Source organism: Astatotilapia calliptera, chromosome 3 (assembly GCF_964374335.1).
Source record: "Astatotilapia calliptera chromosome 3, fAstCal68.1, whole genome shotgun sequence".
NCBI lineage: Eukaryota > Metazoa > Chordata > Actinopteri > Cichliformes > Cichlidae > Astatotilapia > Astatotilapia calliptera.
The window spans coordinates 41,225,299-41,239,757 of record NC_137424.1 but is presented as its reverse complement, the minus strand read 5'-3'; the positions used below and the strand labels follow the sequence as shown (position 1 = coordinate 41,239,757).

Here is a 14,459-nt window from a genome sequence, read left to right as displayed (position 1 = left end):
AACAATGCAGACACTGCTTTCTGCAGCTTTGTGCGATCTGACAATGCGTCCAACAGTAGGAAAATGTCAGAAGAGGGAGTCCGGACACATTTTGTGGTGAGGTTTAATCTTTTCACAGCACAACTATTTATTTTTCTTTCCATCACATAAAACAGCAGGACAGTCTCCTCTCTCGGCCTTTTATTTGGAATCTTTAGTACCTGTAGGCACCTGTGCAACCATGATGAAAAACATGTTTGATCGTGGCTGTAGTTCGTTTTACTAAATCTACCTTAACATGCAAGTCTGTCTCTCACTTATTTGACATTTCCAGCCTGTCTGCGGACTGCATATGTACAGCAGATCGTCACAAAGAGGTCCCAGTCCCGCAGCGTCGCTGGCTACATCCATAGTGAGCCAAATTGAAATCAAAAGCAGAACCAAACACATGCACGATACAAAGCTCCATATAAACCTAAGATCTCACTACAATGGTAGTGATTATGATTCAAAAAAATAAAAATCAACAACTAGAATTCGTCTCACATCACATTTCTGCATTATTGTTCGCCGTGTGTCTATGTGGGTTCTCTCCGGGTACTCCAGCTTCCTCCCACCGTCCAAAGACATGCAGTTAGTGGGGTTAGGTTAACTGGTGATTCTAAATTGTCCAAATGTGTGAGTGTGAATGGTTGTATATCTGTGTTAGATTTGCGACTGCCAACCTGTCCAGGGTGTAGACTGCTTCTCACCCTATGGCAGCTGAGATAGTCTCCAACCCACCTGCAAACCTGAATTGTAGAAGAGGATGGATGGATGGATGGATGGATGGATGGATGGGTGGGTGGGTGGATGGATGGATGGATGGATGGATGGATGGGTGTGTGGATGGATGGATGGATGGATGGATGGATGGATGGATGGGTGGACGGATGGGTGGATGGATGGGTGTGTGGATGGATGGATGGATGGATGGATGGATGGATGGATGGATGGATGGACGGATGGGTGGATGGATGGGTGTGTGGATGGATGGATGGATGGATGGATGGACGGATGGGTGGATGGATGGGTGTGTGGATGGATGGATGGATGGATGGATGGATGGATGGGTGGACGGATGGGTGGATGGATGGGTGTGTGGATGGATGGATGGATGGATGGATGGATGGATGGATGGATGGATGGATGGGTGGATGGATGGATGGATGGGTGGACGGATGGGTGGATGGATGGGTGTGTGGATGGGTGTGTGGATGCTGTCATCTTCACTGCGAAAAAACTGAGCAATGTGTGCAGTGAGAGGCTACACGCTCTGCTAAAATCGTAAAGCCTACATAAAAGTCCATCCACACTAAAATAACACAGGTTGCCAACCTCCTTGTGACCAACTACAAATAGCTGCCACAACTGGTTGTCCAGAGGTTGAATGTGCAGCACCTTCAATCACAAAGTGACTGCACAGGTGGTTCCCAGCGAGGCAGTCTGACTTGAACAGGCAGAATTTAATTGTAAACAATTTTATTCGCCATTAAATCTATAAACAGTCAACACAAACACTGGAATCAATCTGAGTCAGTCCGTTCCAATGAGCGTAACAGCTCAGTGGACTCAACTGGTTGCCATCTGGTTGTATACTGGTTATATTCCTATATAAAAGCAGGGTTGTCTACATCACTTTGCAGTAAAATCTCCATCTTGCAGAAACGACGTCACTATTTCTGGAGGAATTTCTGAGTTTCTAAATCTATGAGGTTCTGGTTGAAGTGTGAATGTCAGGAGCTGCTTTTGCGTATGTCGACAGCAACAGATCTGCAATTTTCACAGATTTGTCACTAACGGATTGCATTCAATCCCCAGCTTGACCCACTTACATCACAATCTGACTGATAAACAGACCGACAGGCAATAAGATCACAAGTTCACTGCACACAGTCGCTGTAATTCTGATCATGCTGCAATCTCCAACCACAGTTTTCTCTGGTGTGACTGTAGCATTAGATGGACACTGAGATTACTAGTTTCAAGCCATATAAAATGTTTATTTTGTATAATACCCACTCGAGTTTTTTGGGTTGAGCAGACTTTGTGATTAAACCATACCGTAACATATGCAGTGTCCTTGTTCCTCACTTCTGATTGTAAAATACTGAGAAGGTGGCATTTATATTGAAAAACTGTTCTCATGTCCATCTTTTAAATACAGCCTAAGGCTAAAATTCTCACGCTACACAAGTGTGAGTTTATTTTGCATCAAGTACAAGATGCAAGAAGTATGCAAATTGACACCAAGCCTAACTGCTGGGCTGAGATACGATCTAAACTTTGATCTCCTGCAAAGAGCCACCTAACCACCACAGCCTCCACATCTGTACTTTCTGCCTTACTAAATAAAAGGCACACTGCTTCCTACATTGGTACTGAAAGTTGGTATTGAACATAAATCATGTGGCTGCAGAACTGTCAAATATAAATGTAATTTCAGGGGATACTGAGCTGCTATTTCAGGATATTAAGAAAAGATTGTGGTACCATGTTGCCAGTTTCACATATATAGAGACATTTAGTCATCCTTAAGGTCTCTGTTCTGGCTAAACTTTACGTTTAGGAGCACTTTCCTTGTCTCTGTCATTTAGATCTAATTTCCAAAGTGCTGCAGTGGTGATTGTTCCCTCCGTTACAGCCAAAGAATAGAGTCAGTCTGCAGGAGTCATATTTTTGGTTTTCAGTAGCCTCCCTGGCCCTGGACCTGCTTGTCCACAATAGATGTTCAGTTTATTCAGACAGGAAAACTCTGTTCATACACATCTATCTGTTAATGATGAAGCCCTGCAACTCGCAGGCACATAATGAGCACACAGACGTGGCCTTTCTACACGTTTCAGATCGACAGTACGTCTGAAGCGTGCCGCAAGAATGCGCGCGCATTTATCTGCCCGTCCGCTTGCGCGCTTCGCCAGCACACCTCCAAGTAATGGCCGTTGCCACAGTAACCAGGTGACCCACGCTAGCAATTAGAGAGTCCCTAACAGGCTCGGTGCCGGCAAGTGCACACAGATGCAGCGCATACATTATGTAAACTACAGTCCCCGCGAAAGTCTCCCTCACCTGCCTCAGCCAACAGCAGCCCGGCTCGCGCTTCTAATTTAATACGTCCTCAACATCGGCAAAAAAAGAGAAGAAAAAAAACCCACATCCATCACGAGGAAGCCACACGACACAGCACATCTGTGGCGTGCCTCCAAACCGGGGACATTAGGTGGGTATTACAAAAGGTGGGTGCAGGGGGGGAAGTAGACAGAGGGAGAGATGGAGAAAGAGAAAAAGGGAGAGAGAACTTTTAACTTAAAACTCACCAGCTTCATATTTGTGGGTTTTTCTGTCTTTATTTCCTATTCACGGCGGAGAGGGAGGGAAAAAATAAAAACTCCCTCTGTGCTTTTATGAACGTGGCGGCACAGCGGTGAGTATGGGCTTTAAACATGATTGGCTTGTTAAAGTAGAAGGGATAGGGGCAGAATATATGTGGTGCTGATGGTTGTAAAAGTCCAACTTGCACACCTGGTTTAAAGGCCTTTTCACAGATTTATGAGAACGTGTCAGCTTTTTTCTTTTCTTTTTTTTTTTTTTAACTCGGCCAAAAGAATACATGAGTTATTCTTTCTGTTGCCTTGGCACCTCAACTGTGTTGAACACTGACCACGGAAAAGTTTCCGAGTACAACTCCCGTTGCCTTCGTTAATGAAGCAAAACGAGTATGCGCAGCGGAAACGCGCTTTTCGGATGCTTCAAAGTGAGAGGAGACAGTAACAAAGTTGCTTACCGCACAGTTTGTTCTGGTGCAGGAACTCCATCTGCAGCTTCTGGCCAGCGCGCTGAGCCAAGAGGTACGGGGTGGAGTAGGTTGGATCCCCGGTGGCGCACATAACATCTGCCCCGCTGAACACGAGCGCCATGGTCTGCAGCACATCAGAGGACACCACAGCTGCACACAGCGCCTTCACACATAAAAGAAGATACAAGGGCCCGTGATGAGCTTATTTGCGAGTTTCGCTCACATTTTATTTGCAGTTTCGGCGTGTTTGTGAATCAGATTCCCGAGGCTCATTTTTAGTGGTCGCAAATCTCATTTATGGACGTCCACCTGCCACTTTCCATTTCCTGCTGTGATAGCCTAATAAAAGAATGAAGAAGTGGAGCAGCAGCTCATTGGATTTCTAAGTAGCTTTCTGTAGCTGGATTAATGCCTTAAAAGAAAAAAAAAAAACAGACATAGAGACAGTGAAAAAAATCTCTGGAAATGTAAGTATGGCTTCACTTCTCTGTGTAGGAGGAGCAGCGTGGTGTTGCTGCGTACGTGTATGCGCGATTGCCAGGTTGATAGAGGACAAAGAGTCTATAAAGCGGCGTCAGAAAACCACATAAAGTTACGAATTGAGTTCCACCCGCTGATCTCAAAAGAGAAGTTAAAATGCGATCAAACTTTAATACTCCCAGTGGGAATCATTAAAGCTCAAAACCCTGAGCTAAAAAAAAAGGAATATAGCAAATAAGGAGAGGACAAATGGGCCATATTAAATATAATGAAACTAACAATTTTCACAAAGAGAAATGTGGGAATAAAGACATGAAACACAACGAAGTGAGCTAAAAGTACAAAAGAACAGCAGCAGGCTGCGATGAAGCAAGATAGAGTGAATTTCCTGCAGGAAAACAAACCAAGCATGGAATATGTATATATATATATATATGTATATATATATATATATATATATATATATATATATATATATATATATATATATATATATATATATATATATATATATATATATATATGAATCAGAAGCTGATAAATACAGCCATGTAATCTGTGCATGGATAAACAGAGCATGTATTAAACGTTCAGGATGAGCCTAAACAAAGAGTGCAGTAATAATTAAAGGAAAATCCTTGACCCCTCCTCTCAGGAAGATCTGTTGCTCTGTTTGAGCACCCTCGATGCCCTCCTTTAGAGTGAGGGTCAGCGCGAATCAATACACAGTTGTTCCGGGTGATCACCTTGATCCTCTGATGAACCTTTTCTATCCTGTTGGAAATGGTCTTTTTCAGGACTCATCGAGGGGACACAAGAGGTCTCCGAATGGTTTGGTAATTATGAAAATGATGTCACGGCTTTCTCATCACCAGAACTCAACACACATGGGAGCTTTCCATCACTATCAAAATGACACATAAGGAGTATCCTTTGGAGGAAAGGTGTCTCATCACTCCAGCAATGCAAGAGAGACCTACAGAATCAATGCCGAGGCAGACTGAAGCGGTTCTGGTGGAACAGAGTGAGGTTGGTTTTTCCATGAATTTTATACATTTGTACGCCTCCACCAGTCACTATGAAACTTCAATAATGAGCAGGGTTCTCCAACTAAGAGACACAAAGCTACTGCAGAGGAAAACTATAAGGAAGGAAGGAAGGAAGGAAGGAAGGATGAATTGATGGATGGATGGATGGATGGATGGATGGATGGATGGATGGATGGATGGATGGATGGATGGATGGATGGATGGATGGATGGATGGATGGATGGATGGATGGATGGACGGACGGACAACCACAGAAGAGTTTACTGATGCCAACATTCTGTTTCTTATTCATCCAACATTCACCTTGTATACTGTTCCAGTGTACCATCACTGACTGAAACTGTGGGGTGTGTGGCATGAAATTCTATTTATTTCTACCGAAAACGTTTTTGTTTTTAGTCAACAAATAGATTTAAAAAGAAAACAAAATTAAATGCAGCCTCTCAGTTCAACCGCAACGTTTTTAGCTCCTCCCCTTTTAAAGCCACTCGCTTCTTTAAGCAGACCTTTTCTGATTGGCTGAATAAAAATGCCCCCAGCAGTTATTATAGATGTTAACCTGGCTACTGCACATGTTAATGCCACTTAGCTACTAGCAAGTAGCTTGTAACCACCTTAGCTGCCACATTAATCAAAATATGTTGCAAAGTCACCAGAAGTGCAGCACAACAGACAACCTAACCATGTTGTGTCATTTGGAGTTTTTTTTTTTTTGCACTACCTAAGAGAATCTTAAAGTTATATACTGAATAATATTTGGAAAAGTTTTAAGCTGCTAAACCACTCCTCACGAAACGCCAAAGGGATTTGTGTCTCACTGGCCAAGCCAATGTGTAAACAACTACACTATACACAACAGAAAAACAGTGTTGTCACTGATGGTTTTGTTCTTTTCTTTATAAGAATAAAATGCATATAAACATAACCCTGCTTCATAACAATACAAAGCAGGGCCATTATATCAAAGACATATTTCCTACTTCGATGCAGAGAAACCGTAGCTACACTGGCCCGGACACTCAAGTAATACCTCAAGGTGGGATAGTGAGTCAGTGTAGCATCCAGTCTGGCCCTGGTCAAGCATGAGAAGCAGTAGTACTGCTGCCCAGATATTTTCGTATATAGACCATGACTGTGACTTCTTGTCAACCCTGTTGAACGACAGGCAGAGAATGAACAAAAGAGTAAATGCGACGATAGCTGGAGGCTTTTGACAAGCGACCACTCGAGAGAATATTATTAGGAGAGCCAGCCAGCTGGGCTTCCTTTCTCCGCTGATGCTTCCTGGCACGTAGCTTGTGATGTTCCCTCTCCAGTCCACCAGTACAAGACACGGCCGGGGATCAGTGGCTTGGTTGCTCCATCAAGCCAAAACAATGTAGCTTCTTCAGCAGATCATAATAACGTCTGATTGGTAACAGTTGCGGTGTCTAGTGATGGAGGACATCAACACGGGTGGTTTCAAGAGATTAACTAAAGCCTGACAGAAAAGCAAAAGCAGCCTCACTTAGGATTCTATTACACTCCATTCTAAAACAATACCAACACCTTTTAAGGCAACTTATTTAACGTATTGCACTTTAAAGAAAAGTATCTAAAAGCCACTAAGAGGTTAAACAGAAGGAGGCAGTTAAAACTAATTCCTGTGAGTTTCACTTTTTCTTCCCATCTCCTCTTGTGAAGCCTTAACCTTCATTTAAATACAGACTCGATATTCTTTAGACCTTGCTGACATCAAACTAAATGCGGTGTAAGGTAACGCCGCACTGGTTTCACGTAAGCAGGGAAGGTAAATAAATACATTTCCTCTATACACTCTTCTTTACATTCCACCTTTAACAGCGCCTATAAGATGAAGAAAGACATCGTTATAGAGCGAGTGTGGTGTCTGGCCATGCAGACATACTTTGTGATCCCGCTAAGATAAGCAAGATAAAAGAGTCTGAAGAATACAGTCTGAGCAGGGTAAATATTTTCTGTCTATTTCAATCTGTCCAGTCGATTGATGTGACACCGTGCACGATGACCCTCAACAAAGGGGATCAACGGAGGAGTCGAGTGGCAAATAGCGGAATTTCAACGAACAACCTTTCCTTTCACTGGGCTTTGAGCCGAGTCAGTAGGCTGCATCGATCGGCTAAAAACAAGCAATATCCATCCGAAAGTGAGGCACGCCGAGGCTTGTGCATATACACGCACAAACAAAAGTACCCGTCGATATAACCTGGCCACCCACACAAAGGCCCTGCACTGAGATAAAGATGTTCAAATATGCGTGTTCCCAGAGCTGTGCCAAAAAAAATAGATATCTTCATCAGTAGCACAATAACTGAAAATTAATGTGAAGAAAGATTTTAAAAAATTATAATTACTTTAGCACGTGCACACACGCGCACGCCTCTGTCTTTTTCCCGCACACGGAAGATGGGGTCAGATTATGGCAAAATAGTCCCTTGCAACTTGGCCTTATTCTGTGTCGTCTCTGGAAATGACCTTCCGTGTCATAGCAATTACCGTGGCCACAAGAGGGTTAGGGTGTGCGTGTGTGCGAGGGTGTGTAATGATATAAGAAGCTCCTTTGACACCGCACTCTCTAGGTCATGTGGTCTGCGGAGAGTTAGTGGAGGTCACTAGGATATGAGCTTCTAATGGAGGGGAAATGGGACTGAGAAAGAGAGGGAGCGGGATGAAGAGTACGCATTAAATGAAGGGGAAAAAAATGATGGGTTGCAAACAAAAAGAATCCCATCGCAACACACACTGCTGGGATTATGTAAGCGAACATATTGACGCAGTCACCTATAAATCACTACCTTTACTTCATTACCTGAAATGACGCTTTAAACGGTGATTTGCAGCATGCGCTGAGTAAATCTCGTGACCCCTGAGCCCCATAAAACCTGTTGAAATGCCATCGCATGATTTCAGAAAAACTGCTTGAATGTCAACAAGGAAACTGCTAGTATTATTGTCTTTGTCCCGAGAGGAGTCCCAGAGGAAAAAGGTTTTATATAGCTTTCATTATTTCATATTCGCGCTTGTGTTACAGTAAGTAAATGTGACACAGAAGTGGAACAGCGTGTCCGATGAGATTAGACTCAGTGTCCTTGTTTATGTTAAAAATACTGGGGTTTTTTGGTCTCTTTTTTTTTTAAACACGTTGTTTGTGATTCATTAGTTTGTGTGGAGATGTATAGAGTTGCTTTGAAGACTTTTTAGTGTTTTAGTGCACTTTGGCGCACATATTTTACATCTGCAGGTCACCACAGTAGATTTTAAATGAAAGAATTAACATGTGATTGATGTTCAGGCTTTCAGTTTTAATTTAAGTGGTTAAACAAACCCCAGTTTTATAAGTACCCAAGAATAACTGGACACACCAGCTTCATTTACAATATAAGGATTGTTTTTAATACTTGAATAAAAGTCCTTTGCAGTAAATAAAGTCTAGAATTGTGTTAATGTCCACGTACTGATAGACCTAGCTGCATGTATCGTATTCTATATGTGCCTCCATGACACTTCAAGTGTGTCAAGGCCACTTCCAGCCCTTCCCTGCATTCATCCCTCGTGCACTAACACACTAAAACGCCCCTACCTCTCCAGTGGCTTGACTCTTTCGGGGTGCTGCACTCCGTCTGTGTTACACTTCCCCTCCTGCACCCGCCTGCAAAGAGCTCCCACTAGAACAGCAAATTCACACATCTCAAGTGAAGGAGCACACATGTTCACACGCATGTACACGCCGCACACCCCAAAGCGCACGCTCGCGCGAAAGCTGGCAAAGTCGTAATAAAACCAACCCAAGCGTTTCTGTTGTGGATCCTAATCCACTTTTCCACTTAGCTAGCTAGTATATCTCTTCCTTACTTTCTCGCCTCATTCCCCCTGTCTACATTTCCATTTCCCCTCTTTCGGTGCAGGAAAACAATACAAGGGGGCTGATCTGCGTAAATGCTGATGCCGGTGGAAACTGCTTCACTGCTTAGAGCTCTTAAAAGGAGGCCAGAAAAAGCAGACCCTCTCCTTTTTTTCTTTTTTTACAGCAGCAATAAACCCTAAACCCCAAGGCCTAAGCACCAACATGCCTATACTTGAGATCGATAAGACTTCTCCTTTGGCATCTTTAGGCTTAAAGTGCGGATTTACCAATGGTCAAAAGGTCAGGAAAATATGGGCTTTCTCAAGTTTAGTGGATTTAGCTTATGGAGTGTACCATGTGCACTTTTCCTTAAAGGTACAAACGAAGCTATAAAACAGATTTCATGCTCGGGGAACTCCTGCTATCACTGCCCATCATTAATTAAAATTACTTAGCTAAGCAGACAGAGAAATATTACACTGAAGGTCTGCAAGGGTTGTGTTTTTTTTATGTTTTACTTACATTATGCAGTGGGGAGGACTCTATTTTACACATTTATCTTGGGGGAACAACATTACAGAAAAGGATAATTGTTTCCTGTAAACATATGCTGACTGGTGCTAATATTTAACCTGGCATTTTTGATGTGGAAAACTTAAAACTGGCAGGTAGAGTGACTGCAGACTTAAGACAGAAGCCACAAGTCAACAGAGCAATGTGGTTATTGGTGTAGCATACGTGTCTTTGCCTAAAGACAAAGTCAATGGCAGCTTTAATGTTAAGGGCATTGCTATATGCTCAGGACTATGAGGGTAGTCGGCTGTGGACCTGCTGTACCTTCGCCACATTTGTTCAGCTTAGAAAGGCAGACAAAATCCATCAAGTCACATACACAGAGTACTGTTAGATGTTCTAATCTGTTTAAAGTGGTTAGAGGAGTCAGAAGAAGTCTCTTCTATTTCCTTGCAGAGTACGATCAATACTTGATTTCTGTGGCTGATGGTGATTTTTAGGCTGTTAGAACTTCAGAAAGTGGGACATCAGCTTATATTCTGTACATGATGACATCATTGTAAGATTATATTGCTGGAAAATTCATAAACAAACTAATAAGCATCTGTGACAGACTGGCAACCTGTCCAAGGTATACTCGGCCTTTTGCAGTATGGCAGCTGGGGTAGGCTCCAGCCCTTTCACAACTCTGAAATGGAGAAGTGGTTAAGAAAAGGGATGGATAGAGTTACCAACTTACCACTAAGACACTGAGTCAGCACAGATACAACAAATACAGTACTGTACAAACGTCTTGTGCCACCTCTAGTTTCTTTATATTTTGCCAGGGAAATGGGGAAATAGGGGAAGTGATTTATTAGATGATGTACAAAGATATAAGTCAAAAACAGACTTTATACAGTGTACAGAAAGTTATATTTGGTTTTACCGCCTTTATTCTTCAACACAGTCTGAACTCTCTTAGTCAAGCTTTCTTGTCATTTCTTTAAGCAGACTTCAGGAATAGTTCTCTGCGCGTCTTGAAGGGCATTCAGAGCTCTTCTTTGGATGTTTCTGCCGTTTGTTCGGTTCTCTGTCAAGATGATCCTACACTGCTTCAATAACGTTGAGGTCCGGGCTCTGGGGAGACTAATCCAAGACTGATAGTGTTTCACTGAGTGTTTTTCTATCCAAGTATGCTTTTACTGCACTGGGAGTGTGTGTGAGATCATGGTCAAGCTGGAAAATGAAGCTGTTGTCAAGCAAACGTATTATGTGGCGAATCAAAATCTGATGGTACATTTCTGTGCTCATAATTCCTTAAATTTTGACAAGATCTCCAACACCGCCATGCTTAACTAATGACTCTGGACACTCCCCTTATAATTCTCTCGGTTTTTTATTTAGCCACCAACTCATTAAGTTACTGACTTTTAACAAAGTGCCTAAAGATACAATTTTCAGTAAAAATGTATGAAAAAGCAGCCAGTGTCCAACTACTGCTGCTCAAGAGTGCTGGGTTCCTTGGACGCAATACAAAGAATTGAGGTGTGGCTCAAGACTTTTGCACAGTACCACCACTGCAGATAGTGTAGACAGTGCAGCCTACAAACACACCAACACCAATAGCGGTAATGTCAGTAAACTGGCATATCAGCTGAACTCTTCTTCACAGAAAACCGTTCATGAAGTCATTTATTTATGACTGCCACTACACCTCAGAACATGACTTCTATAGCTTCAGTTTCAGTTGGTGCTTCTTTTGCTCCAGTACATCCATACATAAAATACTTAATGATATTTTATTAATCACTGACTCAGGAGACCCAGCTGTGCTCCTGCTCCTAGACTTAACTGCAGCCTTTGATACTGTTGACCACAGCATTCTGATCTCCCGTTTGGAGCAATGTGGTATCAAAGGTATCCCCTTGGAATGGTTTAGGTCGTACCTCTCCGAGAGGACTTTTTCCGTGAGCCTTGATGATTTTATTTCTTCCCCAGCTCCTTTTACTTGTGGTGTCCCGCAGGGTTCCGTATTAGGCCCAATTCTTTTTTCAATCTACATGTTGCCCCTAGGCCTAATCTTTAGGAAGCATAACATCTGCTTTCACTCATATGCCGACGACACCCAGATTTATCTTCAGTTTAATAGAAACACCTCCACGCCCATGGAATCGCTAGTCAAATGTCTTGACGAAGTTAAAACCTGGATGGCCTCAAATTTTCTTACCTTCAACCAGGATAAAACTGAGGTAATTATTTTTGGACTGAGCTGTAATTTCAATGCCCCTGATTTGGACTTATGCAACCTAACATGTGCTGTTAAAACGCATGTAAAAAACCTGGGGGTTTCCTTGGATAGCAAACTTACATTCGAGAAACAAATTAATTCAGTTGTCCAGCAGTCCTTTTTTAAATTAAGGCTCCTATCCAAAGTGAGATCTTTTTTATCTTTTAGAAATTTGGAACGAGCAATTCATGCGTTTGTTTTATCTCAACTGGATTACTGCAATTCACTATATGTGGGTGTCAGTCAGTCCAGCTTGCCCATATGGAAAAGATATATATAAATCTTATAAAGTTTTTATCTGTCTTGTATGAAACTTGTATGAAAAGCATACAAGAGTGAAAACACATATAAGATCCCTTGAAAAATTATATAATGAAACTTGTATGCTTTGTATACTTACTAAAAAAATATATGAAAGTAATGAGAAAGTGGCCACTTTCATGAGTAGATCATATATGTTTTTACTATTTCTTTTCCATATGGGTGGCCCGGCTCCAACTTGTACAGAATGCTGCAGCTCGCCTTTTGACTTGTGTGAAGAAACACCAACATATTACTCCGGTGCTTGCTTCCCTTCATTGGCTTCCAGTGCGTTTTAGAATTAAATTCAAAATCTTACTTTTGACTTATAAAGTGCTAATTGGCCAGGCACCGGACTATTTGTCTGACCTATTGCAGCTTTATACGCCCTCTAGTACAGCGGTCCCCAACCTTTTTTGCGCCACGGACCGGTTTGTGCCCGACAATATTTTCACGGACCGGCCTTTAATGTGTCGCGGATAAATACAACAAAATAAAACTAGTACCGGTACCGAAAAAAATAAGATTTATTCATAACACACGTGAAAAGACCCAGGAAAACAGAGTTAATGAAAAAAACGATAACAAAATAACGCTAAAACCAATAAAAACCCTGAAAACCATACATTTCACACCCGAGTCTCACTCTCGCAGCCCGGTACCAAATGACTCCGGTCCGTGGCCCGGGGGTTGAGGACCGCTGCTCTAGAGCCCTTCGATCAAGCGATCACCTGCTACTTACCTTACATAAGTCTAGGATGGTTCATAGAGGAGATCGGGCATTTGCGGTTGTGGCACCGAAAATGTGGAATGATCTACCTCTCCACATTAGAAAGGCCCCAACTGTTACTCTTTTTAAATCGCATCTTAAAACATATTTTTTTACTCTGGCTTTCGAAACTGTATGAGAGTTCTTATTCTTATTCTTCTATCCTAATTTTCTTTTAATTTTCTGTCATTGTTTAACTGTTACGCTGTACAGCACTTTGGTCAGCTCCCTGTTGTTATTAAACGTGCTTTATGAATAAATAAATGAAATAAATGAAATCCATCATTTCTGTACCTTGTTTAGATGCTCCAGGTCATTAAAGCCCTCCAGGACACTCGTGTACTTCCTTTCCCTGTATTTCCTGCGGATAAATGTGGCCCGCTGCTCTGCAGAAGCCTCTCTGTAGAGATCCTCCTCCAGGGGGAGATTAGCAGCCCAGAAACTGTTAGCATTCTTGTTCCCCACTTCCAGAAAGAGCTAAGGGGTTGCAAAACATGTACAAAGTGACACGTTTGGATGAGAATTATTTGCAGAGGTATTACTGTGATTTGAAATGACCATTGATCATCATTGCGGAACTGTCAAGCATCTTCCCAGTCTTTTAGATTAGTTCTAGTACAATGGATACGCTTTCATATAATGGGATTAGGTAAAGACAGGAGTAACACACATGTCATTTACCTCCACTAGTTCATTGCTCCAGACACTGCTGTCCAACTTCAGGCTCCGCACTTTAGAAATACTTGGCCCGAGAGAGCGGTGCTGTCCTGGCACACATGAAGACACGGTCATCAATATTAGCGCACAGCCACACAAACAGACTCACACATTCATTTCCCCATTGGGTTCACAAGGCTCTCTCAGGCTACATTTTTGTTCCTGAAAACGTCACATTAAATAGCAAAAATAACGATTTACATATATGCACAGTGTTCTCCTCGGCGTGCTGAAACACACACCAAATGCTGGTGATGGAATAAACAATAAACAGGCAGTTACAAGATGGAGAAACAGAGCATGACTGCGAGCTCGTTCGCTCACTCACAACAGACATATTTAGTCCCCTCAGCTCTCCTAATTGGAAATGAAAGCAGAGAACGAGGGCCATTAATTGCTAATGAATCATGAGTAATTCATTGTGTTTGTTGGTCGGCCTGTTTATTTGGGTGAACGAGAGGCTTCTGGGGTTGCTTATGGCCAAAGACAGAGCACACATGCATAATACATTAGACAGAAACATGCTGTATGTGTGAATGTGAATTATTGTCCTGTGTGTAATGGCGGATAATTTTATATTTAGATTTGGCATGATCTCATTACCGTCTTCTATTCGCTAGTAGAGCAGCTGTAAATGAAAATGAGGGGCTATGAGCTGTGAAAAGCTATATTGACACAGTTCAAGA

At 42.3% G+C, this 14,459-nt stretch overlaps 1 protein-coding gene across 2 annotated transcripts in view; it reads right to left on the bottom strand.

Moving 5' to 3' along the window:
* arap2 (ArfGAP with RhoGAP domain, ankyrin repeat and PH domain 2) overlaps positions 1-14,459 on the bottom strand; it is a 168,931-nt gene that overhangs the window by 73,157 nt on the left and 81,315 nt on the right. For both annotated transcript variants that reach the window (XM_026162146.2, XM_080290822.1), the window contains exons 12-14: positions 13,738-13,823; positions 13,351-13,533; positions 3,803-3,977 (exon numbers count right to left, since the gene is read on the bottom strand). In XM_026162146.2, coding sequence (XP_026017931.2) covers positions 3,803-3,977; positions 13,351-13,533; positions 13,738-13,823 — 444 coding nt within the window. The remainder of the gene's footprint in view (positions 1-3,802; positions 3,978-13,350; positions 13,534-13,737; positions 13,824-14,459) is intronic.